This window comes from Myodes glareolus, chromosome 2 (assembly GCF_982192425.1).
Source record: "Myodes glareolus chromosome 2, mMyoGla1.1, whole genome shotgun sequence".
Lineage (NCBI taxonomy): Eukaryota > Metazoa > Chordata > Mammalia > Rodentia > Cricetidae > Myodes > Myodes glareolus.
Window position 1 is genome coordinate 137,432,479 of NC_142027.1, and position 20,726 is coordinate 137,453,204.

General features: G+C 41.8%; 1 protein-coding gene across 2 annotated transcripts in view; it reads right to left on the reverse strand.

The window, feature by feature from the left end:
- Taok3 (TAO kinase 3) overlaps window positions 1-20,726 on the reverse strand; it is a 185,072-nt gene that overhangs the window by 81,948 nt on the left and 82,398 nt on the right. For both annotated transcript variants that reach the window (XM_048422844.3, XM_048422837.3), the window contains 2 exons: window positions 8,521-8,734; window positions 329-400 (listed from right to left, as the gene is read on the reverse strand). In XM_048422844.3, the coding sequence (XP_048278801.1) occupies window positions 329-400; window positions 8,521-8,640 (192 nt within the window). In that variant the 5' untranslated portion in view covers window positions 8,641-8,734. The remainder of the gene's footprint in view (window positions 1-328; window positions 401-8,520; window positions 8,735-20,726) is intronic.

The following is a 20,726-nucleotide window of genomic DNA, read 5'->3' on the forward strand; positions in this document are numbered from 1 at the left end:
AATAACAACATTGTGATAAATACTTAAATATCTTTCATGGATTACATTATGGAAAGCTTTTTTTATGTTTAATGGACACATGCTAATCATATGTGTTATGGGGTACTCTACACATCTCTAGCCCGCTTGTCATCTCAGACACTGAGATGAGTGTGAGAACAGTGTGTTCTCTGTGGTGAGAACGGTGAGCTCATCCCTTCTAGTGACTTTTGAAATACACGTGACAACCCTGGGGACTAGCTGCCCTCCCCCGTGTGGATGCCAGAGCTCAGAACTTGGTTACCTTACCCAAACATCACACATCTGTTTAGGCACGGGACTGTCTTACCTCGTGGGTCTGCTTCCCACTGTAGGACATTTTCTTAACTGCAACCACCTCGTTGGTGTGAGCATTCGTTGCCTGTTACAAGAGAGAGGAAGAAAAGTAAAAAGAGTCATGCCATTCAGGCACCGTAAGCACTGGGCCAGAGCCTTGCAACATTTGCTCCCACACCTCGGCAACGTCGTTCTGAGGACACACCCACGGACGGCTAGAGCACACTCCCACTGACTCCATGGGTTTCTCAAATGCTTGCTGTAGTAACATGTGAGAGTTCTAATAGAACGTCAAGAAAATACACGGTCAAATGAAAGAAAAGCAAAGTTACAAAGGCTGGGATTCACCTTCTTAGATGCCCAGCAATGGAGTACCAGCTAAGCACACGAGATCAACCATGAAGAGAAAGAACCAGACAATCAGGATGGAGAGAGAGCTCAGAGTTAAGAGCTCTGGCTGCTCTTACAGAGACCTGGGGTTGGTTCCCAGCACCACATGGAGGCGCAAAGCACTGCAACTCCAGTTCCAGGGGATGGGGCGCCCTCTTCTGGCCTCTGTGGGCACTGCACACACATGACATATACATGCAGATGAGTAAAAATAAATCTTTTAAAAAAGAACCAGAGAACCCCCAGAAACACACACACACACACACACACACACAAACACACACATACACACAAACACTCACACACATTTATTGCTGTACTAGTCAGGAGGTAGCCAAGACACAGCATCCTTAATTCCAGATTCCTGACACTAAAGTGCAGGGAAAATGAACGCACATTAAAGGATTTTATATTCTCACTAAGGTGACAGGATCTATTATAAAAGGTACCTACTAGTTAAATGCTTCCAGTTCTGAAGGTCTTCAGAAAGGCATGGATAAGGTAATTATTGATTTATATATATATATATATATATATATACTTTCATTAAAAACAAAACCTTGGTCTGGGAGTTGGTCATTGCTTAGCATGAGTGAGGCCCTGAGTGTTCCATCCCAGAACCAGAAATAAACAATTACACATAGCACATGCTTGGTCATGAAGTCATATTTTAATCTGTAAAAAATCAAATTCTTTACATTTACAAAAAGAAAACAGGATAGAGGTATTGGAGAACACTTGCTCATCATGTGTGAGGCCTGGGAGCCACCATCCCAGGGACGGGGAGCAGGACAGAGGAGAGAAGACTAGAACAGAATTAGACAGAGCCATTAAGTAATTCCTCATGGGCAAGAGAGATGGCTCAGCAGTTAAGAGCACTGCTTGTTCCTTCAAAGGTCCTGAGTTCAATTCCCGGCAACCATATGCTGGCTGGCAGCTATCTGTAATGAGATCTGGTGCCCTTTTCTGGCATACAGTCATATACACAGGCAGAACACTGTATACATAATAAATAAATAAATCTAAAAGTAAAGTAATTGCTCATTAAAAAAATTATAGTCGATGCTGTTTGCTGTTGCTTCCTTACGTTTACAGGGCCATCCCGATTGGACTAGTGGTGTGCACTTACTCTGGGACTGAAAGCTGAAAACAATTTCCATGTTGATTTCCTATATACATGTGAAGATGCTTTGCACATGTATGTGTGTTCACTGTGTATGTGTACATGAGCATGTGGAGGCCAGAGGAGGCCAGAAGACCCTGCTCTATCGCTTTACACTTTATTTTCCTGAGACTGGGTCACTCGCTGGACCTGGAGCTAGACTGGCAGCCAGTGAGACCCAGTGATCCTCCTGCCTCTGCCACTGACGGTGCTGGGGTCACAGGTGTGTGAAGGTTATGTGGCCACATTCTGCTTTACACTGGTGCCGGGGATTCGAACTCAAGTCCTTATGCTTGGATAACAAGTGCTCTTACTCACTGAACCACCTCTCCAGCCTAGGTATGGAAAATTTTTAGTACAGCTTTATATTGGTTACAACTCAGAACAAGACACATAAATGATAAAGATTTACAACAGGCCATGTGGCAGTGGCACACGTCTTTAATCCCAGTACTTGGGAGGACAGGTGGAGTTCTGTGAGTTCAAGGCCAGCCTGGTCTATAGAGTGAGTTCCAGAACAGCCAGGGCTACACAGAGAAACCCTGTCTTGAAAACAACAACAATAACATCAAAACAAAAACAGAAACAAACCCAAAAACCAAACAAATGAAAGAAAGATTTTCCAACAGAAGAGGAGACTGCGTAATCGCTCCTTTTTGGTACCCTGCACTGTAGTCTGTATAATTATGGTTATCCTGGGAACATAGACTCACACTATATATTCCCAATAGAATGAATGACCTTGGGAGTTCTGGACAAGATCACAGACTGCAGACATGCTTTCTGGGAACTTTCTGTCTTCTTCTTATTGTTTCCATTCTCCAGACTGCTGCTAGCTTATAAAGATATTTTTATTTACTTTTTTCTTTTGGTTTTTCAAGAGGGTTTTTCTGTGGCTTTGGAGTCTGTCCTAGAACTAGCTCTTGTAGACCAGACTAGCCTCAAACTCACAGAGATCTGCCTGCCTCTGCCTCCCAAGTGCTGGGATTAAAGGCGTGCGCCACCACCGCCCGGCACTTATTTATTTTTAAGATTTTACTTTTATTTAAGAGAAGTGTTTAAGTTTGTCTGGGTGTGGGTTTGCGAATATGAACGCAGTGCCTGTGGGGGTTAGAAGAGGGTGATGGAACCCTTGAAGTTGGGGTTACAGAGAGTTGTGAGTCACCTGATGTAGGTTCTAGGAACTAGCTCAGGTCCTCTGCAAGAGCAGCAAGTGCTCTTAATCCCTGAGCCATTTTTCCCGCTCCTGAGAAAAGTATAAAAGCAAGCACAAGTTTTTATTTTGTTCTATTGCATTTACGACGAAGGCCAAAAGCAGTTCTGCCGAGATGGACTGACCGAGGTGACCTGCAGAAGACCAGCTGGCTCTAAGAAAGCGCTAGAGACTGCAGAACTCACAGTGGCTTGAGTGACCAACATAAACTGGGCTGGCATCGAACTCACAGAGGTCTGCCTGCAGCTCGCAGCACAAATAAACAGAATGGTGTAAATCCAAACCATAAAGGATTGTTGTTGTGGAATAGTCTTTTTGTATATTGTGAAGATTTGTCACTTGGATTGGTTTGATAAAAAGCTGAATGGCCAATAGCGAGGCAGGCTTTTTAGGGAAGAGAGGATGCTGGGAAGAAGGGTGGAGATACAAAGATTCGCCAGACACACAAGGAATGAGTCAGACACATAAAATGGGACAGAGGTAAAAGCTACTGGGCTGGAGAGATGGCGCAGTGGTTAAAAGCACTTCTTGCTCTTCCAGAGGACCTGGGTTAATTTAAATGATAAGAGCTGGTTAGAAACAAGCCTAAGCTATTGGCCAAGCTTTTATAATTAGTAAGAAGTCTCCATGTGGTTACTTGGGAGCTGGCTGGCGGGACAGAACATGTCCATCTATAGTATGTCATCAGGCTAACACTTCTTATGTTCTGAGTGGAACACACACCCTCAGCCGATTGGTTCCACGAGAGCTGTGAGTACTTATGAGTCACTTTAAACTCATTTCCTGGTACCACTCCATGTACAGTTGCTAATCCCAAAGAGTCAGCAGGAGTTACAACATAACATGTTGGTCTCCTACCCAAGTACTAACCAGGTTCAGCCCTGCTTCGCTTCTGAGAGCAGAAGAGATGAGGTCTGCTCAGAGTAGTATGGCTGTAGAACAAACTCTTGATCTTTAAGACTAGCTAGAATAACTATGATTTATCAAAAATACTAATTGGCCATACCAAGAACCATGAGTTTTCTAACATTTATTCATCCAACCAGCAAATCTTATTAATATTTTAAAAATTCATTGATATATTTTTTGTCATTGGTGGTGCGATCATGTGAGTGTGGAAGTCAGACAGCTTGCATGAGTTGGTTTGATCCTTCGACCACAGGTTCTGGGGACTGAATTCAGGTTGTCCACCGAGCCATCTCCCCAGATCCAGGACAAACACATAGGTACTGTGCTAAACGGCAGAGACAGAATCGTGGGTAAATATGCCTGGCACACATCTCTCCTCTGATAGGAGAGACAGATGAGTCAAAGCAGAGCTAGGTCTGTGCCTTAGTGAGACTTAGTGAGGCTTAGGGTACATTTATGGAAGGAATGAGGTTTATACTCAGTACTGATGTGGGATGGCTGATGAATAAAGCTGTTCCAGCCAGTGGCTTAGCAGAGTACAGTCAAGTGGAAATCCAAACAGAGATAGAGAGAGAGAGTAGGCAGCGTCAGGGAGATGCCATGTAGCTACTGAAGGAGATAGACGCTGAAACTTACCAGTACGCCACATCCTCATGGCGATACACAGATGAATAGAAATGGGTTAATTTAAGATGTAAGCGCTAGCTAGGAATACTCATAAGCTATTGGCCAAACAGTGCTGTGATTAACACAGGTTCTGTGTGATTATTCAGGTCTGGGCAGCTGGGAAATGAATGAGCAGTCTTTTTTTTTACATGTGTCAAAAGATGAACAGGAGTCAGGAGAGGAGGGCGGTGGGGAACATTCTAGCAGAAAGGGTCACACACGGTCCTGTAACAGGTGATAAGAGAGACTGAGAGGGGAAAGAATGGAGCTTAGATGCAGAGGGACCACACTGGGATGGGCCTTGTTAGAGGCTATAGCAAGAACATTACCTTAGAGTAAGAATAGAAGTGAGGCTACAAAGTCTTTTTAGCAAAGAAGAGTGAGCTATAGTGAGCTATACACATGCACACACACTAAACACACACACAAATGCACACATATACACATGTATACACATACATACATACATTTTTTTTCCCAGCACATTGAGGAGAGTACAAGTAGACCGAGACCAAACGAATGGTAAGGTCTTCTTGGGAACAGTGGCCCTGGTGTAACAAGAGGAAGGATCCCTCCTTGGTCAGAAGGAAGGTATGCCACACATGATGAATTAACAACAACACCTATGATGACCAACGGGAAATCAATCTTTGAGGCTCTGTCTATGTGTCCACAGTAGACAAAAGGGTAAAACTGTTTTATTTTTATAAGTTTCATATTAAAGCATTGGCATCCTTTTTACCTGTCTTTGGTGAACACACTTCTGTATGTGAACAGTATAAACTAGTGGTCACCTGTAGGCATCAAAACCTCCAAAGTCCCTCTACTGCTTCTCTGGTTTAGTATTAGCAACACATGACAGACCTAGCACCCACTGCACACAGAGTTGTTAGACTTCCCGTGAGAGTGTTCTTCAAAGTGACAGATGAGTCAAAATGCCACAGTCAGTCCCAAAGCAACCACTAGGCATTCTGTGGGATAGGTCTCACCACCCTGTGACACAGGCTTGTTTCTAAGTGGCATTGTATACTTAGTCTCCTGTATTTGCTATGAGGCACTGGGACTTTGGGAATGCTCTGTCTGCTTTCAACAGGAGTGAATGGAGCGACAACTGGTAAATGTGTCTGAGCAAGGCAAACACGTTAGAATGAAGGCATGCAGCCGGGCAGTGGTGGTGCACACCTGTAATCCCAGCACTCAGAGGCAAGGCAGGCAGATCTCTGAGAGTTCGTGGCCAGCCTGGTCTACAGAGTGAGTTCCAGGACAGCCAGGGCTGTACACTAAGAAACCCTGTCTGGAAAAACAAAACAGAAGCAAACAAACAAACAAAAAGAAAAGAATGAAGGAATGAGGGGCTGGAGAGATGGTTCAGAGGTTAAGAGCATTGCCTGCTCTTCCAAAGGTCCTGAGTTCAATTCCCAGCAACCACATGGTGGCTCACAACTATCTGTAATGAGGTCTGGTGCCATCTTCTGGCCTGCAGGCATACACACAGACAGACTATTATATACATAATAAATAAATAAATAAATAAATAAATAAATAAATAAAATTTTAAAACGTTATAAAAAGAATGAAGGAATGCATAATGTTTCCATTTTATTTTTAAAAATTTTAGCAATTTATTTTTATTCATAAGTATATATGTGTGCCTGCTTGAGTATGTGCGCCACGTGTAAGCAGGTTCCACCAGAGGGCCTTTGGATACATGAAACCTGAAGTTACAGTGACTGTGATCACCTGACACGGGTGCTGGGAACCAAACTTGGGTCCTCTGCAAGAGCAGTACTGGCTCTAACAACTGAGCATCTTTCCTGGCCCTAAATGTTTCCATTTTAAAGAACTTAAAAACTAGGTAAAACAAAGTTACTCTGCCTCAGGGTGTCAAAGTAACAGTTACATTAAAGAAAAGCAAGAGCACATGACCCATGAAATATGGACAGTGGACACTGCTCAGGGGAGCAGGGAGTGGTTGCCCTGGGAACAGGAAGGGCATAAGAGGGGCTTCTGGGATCTAGCTGTATTCTTCTTGGGCTGGTCATTCTCCAGAGACTGCCTTTTAATTACTGCTTAAAATGTATATTCTTAAAAAATATATTCTTGAGGGGAGGTACTTGCTTTTGTTTTTCTATTGGGTTGAGCTTTCAGCCTTGTACATACTAGACAATATTCTACCTCTGAGTTATACTCAGGCCAATTTTATGTGTGTGTGTGTTTGTGTGTGTATACTTCTTATGATATATTTATGATTAAAAATACTTTTAAAAGGCTGGAGAGATGATGGCTCAACAGTTAAGAGGTCCTGAGTTCAATTCCCAGCAACCACATAGTGGCTCACAACCATCTATAATGGGATCTGATGCCCTCTTCTGGCATAGAGGCATATGCAAACAGAGCACTCATATGTTAAAAAATACATAAATAAATAGAATTTTAAAATATTTTAAAAATAGGATCTTTGTGAAAAAGGAAATGGGAAAATAAATAAAAAGTATTTAGAAAATAAAAAGGAAACAGGATTTTGCTTGGGTATTTAATGTTATAGTGAAAAATTAAGACTAAACAGAAAATGGTCCTCCCTTTCAGCCATAGGAAGCTGAGTCAGGGATACAACACCACGATGAGTGAGGGGTGTGGCTGAGGAAAGGGGGCTATGGCAGAGCAGACAGCACGAGCTGCAGGAGGGCTCAGAGGAGGCTCACGGTGAGGCGAGTTGCAGGAGGAGAGCTGTACCCGGAGGGTCGAGGCTGAGGCCCCTTGAGAAGAGTGATTAGAAACAGGACTGGAGAAGGAGAAGTTACAGTTCACTCTGCTCCTAGTTGTTGTACGAGGCCATTAGATCTGATGAAGCAGACTCCACCATTTCAAGTGGAAGAACTCTGTTTCACATGGCCGGCTCCAGGTGAATGGGCTGTGCTCCCACCGCTGCCATTTCTTACCTTCTCATCAAAAATACACATTCTGAAAGATTGGGGATTAGGGATAGCCTTGCACCATCTATCAGAAAACAGTGACTTCCTGTGGTCGTCAATAAATGTCTTTACACATCTCTCTAAATAGCTATTTATCTGTCCATCTATTCATCCATCCATTTATCTGCTCATCCATCCATCTATGCATCTATCCACTTGTCCGTCCGTCCGTCCATCCATCCATCCATCCATCCATCCATCCATCCTCCTACCCACCTATCCATCCATCTATTCACCCACCCATCCATTTATCCGCTCATCCATCCATCTATGCATCTATCCACTTGTCCGTCCATCCATCCATCCACCCATCCATCCATCCATCCATCCATCCATCCATCCATCCATCCATCCTCCTACCCACCTATCCATCCACCCATCTGTTTCCCTACAATCACATAATTCCTACCATTGGCAGACATTATACTAGTTGCTAGGAACATAGTAAAGAATGAGATGGACATAGCCTAGCCCTGTAATCATGGTGCATGTTATTTAGGGTAAGGGACACACATGACTAGTCACTGTGCTAGCATGTATCTAAACATAAACACAGGTTGTTAAGAGGTAGAGGGTTGAATAGTAAAAGCTGTCTTCTGGAAGTAATGCTTAGGCTGAAATCTGCCAGACTGATAAGGGCTCCACAGTTAGGATGTAGGGTTTGGAAGCTTTGGGGTGAAGGGATGAAGAGTAGAGGCTGAAGGAGCTTGGCATCTTGGGAAACACACGGGGCTCGACTTTATCACTTTGCCTTACCATGGTTGGAATAGAGCCTAGCGCTCCAGAACTGCTTCCAGCAATGACCTCTCTACAGGGAACACAAGTGTGCTCTCCAGTAGACAGCAGGGCTTATCCTTTCTGAGCCTACTCTACCCTACCGACCAATTACTTACAAAGTACACAGCTCCGAAGCTCCCATGTCCGATTTCATGCAAATCGATAAAAAGCTCTTCGGGGTCATCTTTGTAGAAGAGGTCGGCAATCTCTGGGTCCTTTAGCGCTCCTTTCCGCATGGTGGCCAGCGGGGCACGCACGCTGCTCTGTGATGGCCCAGTCGTTTTGTCTCTCTCATTGACTACTACGTTTGTTCTTATGAACCTTCAGTCCCTGCAGAAGAATGAGAGTTGCCTTTCAGTTCTTTATAACACCTTTTGATGATAATACAAACACAAATTAACATTGAGAACTTATCTGGGCCAACGAGATGGCTCAGCAGGTAAAGATGCTCGCTACCGAGGCTGATGACGTGAGTTCCATCGCCAGAACCCACAGGTAGAGAGAGAGAGAACTGACTCCTGCCAGTCTTCTGCCCACATGTACACTGTGGCATGTGTGTGCCCACCCACCTCAAACAGATAGAAAAATATCTAATAAATTCAAAAGTATCTTCATCTTACAACTCAACAGTAAAAGGACAAAAAGCCCAAATTTAAAAATTGGCACAGAACTTTAATAGATTTTTTTTTAGAAAAAAAAAAGACATAGACTGTTACAAAGCTTGTCATCATCATCAGAAACAAAAATAGAAATCGATAGCCAAATAATTTTGTGCTCACTAAGACAGCTATAAAAGCAGACAAGTACTGGGAACTGGAGAAGGCAGGGACAGGGCTCTCTCTACCAGCAGGCAGGCATGCAGAACAGTACAGAAATCCTGGGAACAAGAGTTCCTGAGAAAAACAACCAACCACCCAAACACCTAACCTGCCAACAAATGACAAACCAATCAACCGATCAACCAACAAACCAAAGTTAGCACCTGAAGTAAGTGTTTATCTTAGGAAACCACTCCACTGAACTGGAGTGGTGGCCCAGAGGTTAAGAGCACATGTTGCCCTTGCTGAGGACTTGAGTTCAATTCCCATGAGTTCAGCACCCATGTCAGGGGGCTCACAATCACTTGTAATTCCAGCTCAAGGGGATCCTATACCCATCTCGCTTTTTCAAGCACACACACACACAAACATACACAACTAAAGATTAAAAAAAAAGAAGAGAATAATATTGTTAGGTACATACCCAAGAAGAAGGAAAAGATAGTCTTACAAAATACTCAGCCAAGTTTCAGAGTGGCGTTATTCCTAATCCCTAAAAAGTAGAAATAACCCAATGCCCAGTAACTGGTGAATAAATAAAATGTAGTATATAATAGAATAACTAAAATGAAATATAATAGCCAGCCATAAAAAGGAATAAAGGGTTAGGTGTGGTGGAGTAAGCCTGTAATAGGGAAGTAGAAGCAGGTGAACTGTGAGGTCACTCTCTCTTGTTTTATATAGTGAGTGAGATGGCAGTATGGGCTTCATGAGACTTGGTCTCAAAAACAAAACACAAAAAGGACTATATTGGTCTCCCTCCAATGTGAATGGGTCTTGTGAGAGTTATGTTAAGTGAACAAAGCCAGCATAAGAGACCACATATGTATGATATCATCTACGTAAGATTCCCAGAAGAGATGAACACATGGAGAGATTACTGGCCACTCGGTGGGTGTGGTCAGGGACAAATCAAGAGGACAGCTGGCCTATTAGGATGCTGAAAATGTCATAAGTTGACTGAGGGTATGATGGTCAGAGCCAGTTGAACCCAGCTCTGGATGGGACAGGAAGGTTCATGCTCTGGACTGGCATGTGCTGTGGAATAATCCTTCTGTGTACTGGGAAAATGTGTTCTTCTCAGTGTAAATAAAAACTGATCGGGCAACAGCTAGGCAGGTGCTGGGAGTAGAGAGAATGCTGGGAAAAAGAAGGACAGAGCTAGAGAAGCTGAGAGCCAGATGCGGAAGGACCACATATAAAGTTCATTGATGAGATTAACGAGCCTCGGGGCAGCACACAGATTAATAGAAATGGGTCAATGTAAGTTCTAAGAGCTGGCTGGAGACAAGCCTAAGATATTGCCCAAGCATTTACAGTAATAATAAGTCTCTGTGTGGTTATTTGGGAAGTGGCTGGCAGAACAGAAAAGTCTGCATGTGATGCTCAGGTGACTTGACAGTTCCTTATTAACCAAGGAGAGAAATTGCTATCAACTAAAGGCCGTGGCCATGCCCACTCTGAGAGGCCTCTGAACAACTCGAAGTTTCCATGAGTAGCAGAATGCCATTTGACTTGTCTGTGTGTTCTCACACCAATAAATGAACACTAGTACACTCTGTGTCAGTTCTATTCTTTTCCTTGATTTTTGAAAAATATTGGGATGTTACTTTTCATCTCTTGTTTTCTTATAAATAATCCCCCTACACACAAACAACCCCTTATTTCTGTCTGAACTAATTACAGTATAGATTGTTTCGTCTTTGAACCCTGGCTAACCAGGCCACACATTTAATTATTTATTAGCCAAAAAATCAATTTTCTTCAAGATATGATAGTCTCACAATGTAAAAGGTCACTTGTTAAAGAAGTGAAGGTGGCAGTGCTGGCAGACACATTCCCTCTTGTGATGTGACAGCCTGGGCGGCAGTGCACATGGCTGCATGCCTCAGTTTACCTGAGTCATTAGTGTATGTAGTAGTGAGCACCCCAACCTACTCATCTGTATCCATCAGCCGGTCCATTCTCACTGCATGAGTGTTTTCACAACATTGAATCAGGTAGATCGTCGGGGTCGGAATCCATGCCATCCTGTATCTCATAATGGACTTGGGTCAAGAAAATCAACAGACACCCAAGGACAAAGTGGTTGACTATTACAAACCAAAGGGGAGTATCTCTCAATATAAGAGTTTAGAAGGCTGATCTGGTCTAGGTTTTTACTTACAAATCAAAAATCCAAACCTTCTTAGGGGGAAAAGAAATGTTCATTTACTCCAGAGTGCAAGAATTGGGAGCAGAAAATACAAAGCTTGTGTCAAGCCAAGAAAAACCACAAAAGGTCTATAAAGCCACGCTAAGGAATATGGACTTTATGCCATGTGAAACAGGGTGCCACCAAAGGCTTTGAATAGAAAGAAGGGTCCACCTTGCCAGAACTACACCTTTCATCTCGGACCACTGTCCTCATCTTCAGACACTGACAACCAGGTGTAGCGCCAACATGTCAATACTGTGGAAGGTGCCGGGCAGCTCACAGTGTGCTTGCCTTCCTTGTCCCTTCTGGAGACCACACCCAGCAGGAAGTGTATGACATCCTCGTAAGAAAACCGGAGAGAACTAGTAACTGAAATTCAGTTGCTGAAGTGGGTTTTGAATTTCTGAATACTTTAACTTCAGTTAGGATTAAACTAAGTTACTAGCAGTCAGTTTTGAGAAGACAAAAGATTGTGCTGTTATACTATAGACCAAAAGGATTTTTTTTAAGAAACAGATATTTAATTGTACAAAAATGAGGCCTTAAACAACTCTCAGAATAACGATGAGTGAACATTTAATTAGTAAGCACCGCAGCAGAGGCAGAAGCCACACACCAAATCAATAAGCTTGACTACCCATAATTAATAAGTTCAAAAATAGAAAGAAGAGGTTTCTGCCTCTAGCCAAGATGGAGGAACGGACACTTGATTTATTTACTTTCTGTCACCTGAAACAATCAAAGCATTAGAGGAAACACACATGGGATGGTCCTTGAAGACAGGGGCTGCCAGGCCATCGACAAAGATTCCTGACATATGAGAAGCAGACGCGAGCCATACGACCTCCAGTGTGCGCCTGGGATGGTTTCCGGGTGGTACAGGTAGAGGCTGAGGGACCCACGGTAGGAAAAGGGAACTGTGAGACTCCGAGGTGACCCCGATGGCTAGTGGTTCACAGGGCACAGCTCAAATAGAGGAACAGAATCAGGGAGGGTGAGAGGGGCCACACAGGCTCCCCGCCGGTCTGCAGTGTGTACTGACAGGGAGAAGCTCTGCCAGCCTAGGGCACGGTCACCGAAACTCACAGAGGAACCGGTACCTGGAGCTCACTCTGCAGCACAAGTTAGCCTTGAACTTGAGGTGATGCAAGGACAGTAAACACATAACTGGAACCCACATGTTTAAAATCAGAATAGGGAACACTTAAAGCAGAGATGTGCAGGGAGGAAGAGACTCAGCTCGCGCCGGGGAAAGGGCGGTACAAGGTCTGCAAAAACACTAAGCTGTACCGGATGCAAAATGGGAAAAATATTAGTAAAACATAAAAGAAAGATGAATGAAAGGAAAAGGAAAGACGGATGGAAGGAAACATAGCCAAGTGTCACTCCGCTGGGGACACCTTCATATTCGTGCAGCCCTGTATATGTCCAGCTGGCATCCCTGAAGGAGAGGAAGGTATGTTAAGACGATAAGAAAAAAAAAAGCTGAAGAGACGGCTCTGTGGTTAAGAGCACTGACTGCTCCTCCAGAGGACCTGGGTTTGATCCCCAGCACCCACATGGCAGCTCAGCACCGTCTGCAAATCCAGTTTCAGGGGATCTGCTGCCCTCTTCTGGACTCTGTAGGTGCCAGGCAGGCATATGGTACACAGACTTACAGACAGGCAAAACACTCATATGCGTGAAATGAAGAGGTAAGTTAAAAGATAAGATAAAACACAAAAATCTGTAAATATTTCTTTGGAGAAGTAATGTTGGGAACATTTACAAATCGGGTGGGAATCAGAAACTCTGGGACCTGTAGACGTCTATGAAGAGCCAGCGACAAAACACACTACGGCATATTACAGGAAGGAAAACTGCAAACTTGTGGTAAGGGCTGCAGGAGCGACTTGGGTTAAGAGCTCTGGCTGTACTTTCAGGGGAGCAGGGCTCAGTTTCTAACATTTACATGGTAGTTTACAACCACCTGTAACTCCAGTTCTAGAGCATCCAAAGTCTCTCTTGGCCTCTATGGGAACCCTGAGCAGTGGGAACTCATACAGTACACAGATTACGATATAAATACAGGCAAAACACCCACACATATAGAAATAAAAATTAAAACCAAATTGTGATAAAGTCGTAAAAATAATGTGATGGCCCATCATCTCCATTGCCAAACTGATGTGCTCCAAAATCGCCCAGAAGATGGGATTACCTTGACTGTTAATTGAAGTGGGAAGAAAGGCCCGCCCACTGTGGGTGGCTCCATTCCCTGGGCTGGGAACCTGGGCTGGATTAAAGGGTGGAAGGGAGTTAAGCACAAGCATCCATCCCTCTCTGGTCCTTGACTGTGGAGACTGTGACCAGCTGCCGCACGTCCCTGTGATGTCCCTGACACGGCACAGGCCTGTGTGAAGGGAACTACTGGGTGAGCCGTGTGAGTTTCTCCATTATGCAACACCCTGAACAACAGAAAGAGCAGCAGACCACCACCAGAAACCAGTGGCTCGACAGCAGCCACCCCAACACAGATGAAGCAGAAGATGACCTAAAAAAAATAACTTTAGGAGAATTTTTGAGTCTGTTAAAGAGAAAATGAAAAATACCTTCAAAGTTGAGAAAAAAACAAACAACAAATTGGAAGAAATCAACAAATTCCTTAAAGAAAACCAAGAAAAAGCAACCAAACAGATGAAAGAAATGATTCAAGACTTGAAAACTGAAATAGAGACAAAAAGACAACACAAACCAACCAAATTCTGGAAATGGAAATTATGGGTAAATGATCAGGAACTACACTTGCAAGCATAAACAGCAGAATACACGAGATGGAAGAAAGAATCTCAAGTGTTGAAGATACAATAGAGGAAATATATTCATTGGTCAAAAAAAAACCTAAATCTAACAAAAACTTAACACAAAATATCCAGGAAATATGGGACACCATGAAAAGATCAAAACTTAAGAATAATAGGGATGGAAGAAGAAGTTCAACTCAAAAGCACAGAAAATATATTTAATAAAAGCATAGAAGAAAACTTTCCCAACCTACAGAAGGCTATGCCTATGAAGATCCAAGAAGTTTACAGAACACCAAACAGACTGAACTAAAAAAAAGTCCTTTCGTCGTATAATAATCAAAACACTAAACATACAGAATAAAGAAAGAAAATTAAGAGCTGCAAAGGGAAACATGTAACATATTAAAAAGTAAGTAACATATAAAGGCAGACCTATCAGAATTACACCTGACCTCTCAATGGAAACAATGAAAGCCAGGAGGTCCTGGTCAAGCATTATACAGACATTAAGAGACCATGATGCCAGCCCAGACTACTATACCCAGCAAAACTTTCAATCACTATAGATGGAGAAAAAAAAAAGATATTCCACAACAGAACCAGATTTAACCAATACCTAACCACAAACCCAGCCCTACACAAAGTACTAGAAAGAAAACTACAACCCAAGGAAGTCAGCTACACCCACAAAAGCACAAACAATAGATAATCTCACAGCAGCAAACTCCAAAGAAGGGAAAAGCACAAATAATAACATTACCTACAACAAAAACTAAACTGACAGGACCTAGCAGTCACTGGTCATTAATATTCCTTAATATAAATGGACTCAACTCACTTAAGAAAAGGCACAGGCTAACAGAGTGTATACGAAAACAGAATCCATCCCTCTGCTGCATACAAGAAACACACCTCAACCTTGAAGACAGACATCACCTCAGAGTGAAGAGTTGGGAAAAAATTTTCCAATCAAATTGACCTTAGAAACAAGCTGGGGTAGCTACCCTAATATCTAACAAAATAGACTTCAAACTAAAATCCATCAAAAGAGACAAAGAAGGACATTTCATATTTGTCATAGGAAAAATTTCATCAAGAAGAAATCTCAATAATGAACATCTATGCTTGAAATACAAGGGCACTCTCACACTACCAAAGCTTAAATCAGAATTAAACACCACATACTAATAATGGGAGACTTCAACACCCCACTTTCACCACTGGATAGGTCTGCCAGACAGAAACTTAACAGAGAAATAAGGGAACTAACAGATGTTATGACTCAAATGAACTTAACAGACATCTTATAGAATATTCCATCCAAACATAAAAGAATGTACCTTCTTCTCAGCACCTCAAGGAATCTTCTCTAAAATTGACCACATACTAGGTAACAAAGCAAACCTCAACAGATACAAAAAAAGAATTGGAATAACCATATGGCTTAAAGTTAGAATTCAACACCAACACTAATTTTGGAAAGCCCACAAATACATGGAAATTGAGTAATATTCACCTGAATCACCAATGGGTCAAGGAAGAAATAAAGAAATTAAAGATTTCCTAAGATTCAATGAAAATGACCACATAACATATCCAAACTCAGAGGACACTACGAAAGCAGTGCTAAGAGGAAAGTTCATAGCACTAAATGCCTACATAAAGAAAGTGGAGAAATCTCACACAAGCAACTTAACAGCACACTTGAAAGCTCTAAAACAAAAAGAAGCAGACTCACCCAGGAGGACTAAACAACAGGAAACAATCAAATTGAGAGCTGAATTCAACAAAATAGAATCAAAGAAAACCATATAAAGAATCAATGAGACAAAAAGTTAGTTCTTTAAAAAAAATCAACAAAATATACAAACCTTTAACCAAACTAACCAAAAGGCAGAAAGAGAATATCCAAATTTTAAAAAAAATCAGAAATGAAAAGAGGGACATAACAACAGACACAGATGAAATCCAGAAAATCATTTGGTTACACTTCAAAAACCTGTACTCCACAAAATTGGAAAACTTAAAGAAAATGGACAACTTTCTGAATAAATATCACTTAAAAAATTAAATAAAGACCGGAAAAGCAAATTAAATAGACCTATAACCACTAAGGAAATAGAAGCAGTCATCAAACGCCCCCTCCCCCCAAAAGCCCAGGATCAGATGGTTTCAGTGCAGAATTCTACAAGGTTTTCAAAGAAGAACTAATACCAGCACTCCTCAAATTGTTCCACACAATTGAAACAGAAATATCATTGAAAAATTATTTTTACAAGGCTACAGTTATCCTGATACCCAAACCACACCACGCTACTACTAAGAGAATTACAGACCAGTCTCACTCATGAACATTGATGCGAAAATACTCAATAAAATACTGGTAAATCAAATCTAAAAACACACATGGAAAAAAAAAGATCATCCACCATGAGCAAACAGGCTTCATCCCAGAGATGCAGGCATGGTTCCACCTAGGAAAATCTGCCAATGTAATCTACCATATAAAAAAAACTGAAACAAACAAACCACATGATCATCTCATTAGATGCTGAAAAAGCCTTTGATAAAATTCAATATCCCTTCGTGATAAAAGTCTTTGAGAGAGCAGGTATACAAGGATCACACCTAAACATAATAAAGGCAATATACAGGAGGTCAACAGCCAACAGCAAACTAAATGGGGAGAAACTCAAAGTGATCCCACTGAAATCAGAAACAAGACCAGGCTGTCCACTCTCTCCATATCTATTCAATATAGTGCTTGAAGTTCTAGCTACAGCAATAAGACAACAAAAGTAGGCCAAGGAGATACAAATTGGAAAAGAAGTCAAACTCTATTTGCAGATGATATAATAATATACATATGTGACCCCAAAAATTCTACCAGGGAGTTCCTACAACGCAAAAACACCTTTAGTAATGTACCAGGATACAAGATTAACTCAAAAAACCAGTAGCCCTCCTTGACACAGATGAAAAACGGGCTGAAAAAGAAATTAGAGAAACACCACCCTTCACAATAGCCACAAATAACATAAAATACCTTGGGGTAATTCTAATCAAACAAGTGAAAGACCTGTATGACAAGAACTTTCAAACTTTGAAAAAAAATTGAAGAAGACACCAGAAAATGGAAAAATCTTCCATGCTGTTGGGTAGGCAGAATTAACAAAGTAAAAATGGCAGCCTTACCAAAAGCAATCTACAGATTCTATGCAATGCCCATCAAAATCCCAGCAAAATTCTTCACAGACCTCAAAAGAACAACACTCAACTTCATACAGAACACACACACACACACACACACACACACACACACACACACAAAACCCCAGGATATCCAAAACAATTCTATACAACAAAAGAACTTCTGGAGGCATCACAATACTCAACTTCAAACTCTACTACAGAGCTATAGTACTGAAAACTGCCTGATATTGGCATAAAAACAGACAGGAGGACCAATGGAACCAAACTGAAGAACCAGATATCAATTCACACACCTACAAACACCTGATTTTTGACACAGAAATTAAAAATATAAAATGGAAAAACAATGCATATTCAACAAATGGTACTGGCATAACTGGATATCAACATGCAGAAGAATGAAAACAGATCCATATCTATTGCCACATACAAAACTCAAGTCTAAATGGATCAAGGACCTCAACATAAAATCAAACACACTGAACCTCACAGAGGAGAAAATGGGAAGTACACTTGAACGCATTGGCACAGGAAACCACTTCCTAAATACAGTGCAGACACTGAGAGAAACAATTAATAAATGAGACCTCCTGAAACTGAGAAACTTCTGTAAAGCAAAGGACATGGTCAATAAGACAAAAACAGCAGCCTACAGAATGGGAAAAGATCTTCACCAATCCCACATAGGACAGAGGACTGATATCCAAAATATACAAAGAACTCAAGAAACTTGACATCAAAAGAACAAATAATTCGATAAAAAAAGGGGTACAGACCTAAACAGAGAACTCTCAACAGAGGAATCTAAAGTGGCTGAAAGACACTTAAGGAAATTTTCAACATCCTTAGCCATCAGAGAAATGCAAATTAAAACAACTCTGAGATTCCATCTTACACCTGTCAGAATGACCAAGATTAAAAAAAAAAACCAACACTGATGACAGCTTATGCTGGCAGGAGTGCAAATTTGTACAGCTGCTTTGTAAATCAGTGTGGCGATTTCTCAGAAAATTAGGAAGCAATCAAACTCAGGACCCAGCAGAACTGCTGTTGGGTATATACCCAAAAGACACTCTATCATACCACAAGGACATGTGCTCAACTATGTTCACAGCAGCATTATTTGAAACAGCCAGAACCTGGAAACAACCTAGATGCCCCTCAACCAAAGAATGGATAAAGAAAATGTTCAGATTTACACAATGGAGTACTACACAGCGGTAAAAATAATGACATCTTGAAATTTGCAGGCACATGGATGGAGTTAGACACAACCATATTGAGTGAGGTAACCCAGACGCAGAAAGATAAATATGTACTTACTCATAAGTGGCTTTTAGACATAAAGCAAAGAAAAACCAACCTACTATTTACAATCCCAGAGGAACTAGACAACAAAGAGGACCCTGAGAGAGACATACATGGATCTACATAGGAAGGTGAAAGAAACAAGATCGCTTAAGTAAATTGGGAACATGCAGGTCACAGGAGAGGAGGGGATCAGAGTGGAGAAAAAGGTAAAGCTCAGGAAAAAGAATAAAAAATTATTTAGAAAAAATAGAGATAATCCACTGGGCTGAAAGGAGAGAAACTGGAGTACGTGGTCACAGAGCCACTGCACTGGCCGAGGGCAACCCCCCCATTTCTGCACAGACCATGTGTACACGCATTGTATATGCATACATATGTACTCAAACTAGCAAGACACAAACAAGCTGATCATCAAGGGACAGAGGACACACGCCTGCTGTAAAGAGAGACGAGTTTGCAGATACCATGAGCAAATTCCAGCGCAGGTTACTGCTGATACTGCCGGGCACTGATGATGCTGATCATGCTAAGGGCATGAATCCAGTAGAGAATATGGATCCGAGTATTTATGTCCCTCAGAAAAGGACATTAAAATATGTGGTTAAAAACTGACTTGAGCCAGGCCATGGTGGTGCACGCCTTTAATTTCAGCACTCAAGAGGCAGAAACAGGCAGATCTCTCTGAGTTGGAGGTCAGCCTGGTCTACAGAGCGAGTTCTAAGATAGACTCCAAAGCTACACAAGAAATCCTGTCTCGAAAAACCAAAAACCAAACCAAAACCCAAACAACCAACCAAACAACAACAAAAACACCTAACTTGATGGGGGGGGGGTCCATGGGCTAAGATGCATTGCTTACATGTATGAAACTGTCAAAAAAAAAAACAAGTAAAGATATTCTATTAAAATACTTTTAAAAAGACAATTGAGGGACTGGAGAGATGACTGACTCAGCAGTGAAGAGCCCTGGCTGCTCTTCCAGAGGACCTGGAATTCCCAGCAACCACACGATAGCTCATGCCAATTTGTAACTCCAGTTCCAGCGGATCTGATGCCCTCTCCTGGCCTCTATGGGTAGCAGGCATGCACATGGTGTGCAGGTATACATGTGAACAAAACACCCATGCATAAAATAAAATAAAAATAAATAAATCTTGAAAAATAATCTGTGGGTTGAAAAGCAAATGAAGAGAGAAATAAAAACCCATTTTGACTGGAATGAAAAAGGCAAGCACACCTGGGGGAAGGGTTGGGGGTAGCCGCAACCTTAGTGCTTGAGGGTCTGAAAGGGGATCACTGTGAGTTTAACAACAGCCTGAGCTACAGAGTGAGACTCTGTCTCAAAAATAAGAACAACTGAGTAAATGTAAAAAGAAAAGCAAAGGCAGGCACAATGCATCCAAACCATATCATGATGCTAACTTTCAAAAACATGGGACACAGGGCAAGTTTTAAATCAGCGACCTCAACTGCATTGTGTATTAACAATCAAAACAAGCCTGGTGGTGGTGGTGCACACCATTAATCCCAGCACTCTGGAGGCAGAGACAGGTGGATCTTGATGAGTTCGAGGCCAGCCTGGTCTACAGAGTGAGTTCTAGGACAGGGCTCCTAAGAAACCCAGTTTCGAAAAACCAAAAACCAAACCAAACCAACCGAGAAGAGTCAGCTGAAACTAAAATGAGCAGAGGGAGTAATGAAGATTAAGAGGAAATTATTGAAATAAAAAATGCAATGAAAGTAAAGCTGACTCTTTTAGGAAAAGAATTATTAATCTCATATCAAATTAATTTGTTAATAAAAAAGAGACAGATGAAAAAAATGACTAATCAGAAAAGAGAGAGGAGACATTGCTATTGTTTCATAGAACCGGGGGAGTTAGGAACTTTTCTGAACACTGTTGTATAAACAGATTCAAGGACTTGGAAGAAAGGGTCAAATACTTCAGAAGACACAAATCATCATAGTTGGCTCAAGAAAAAATGTTATCTGATCAT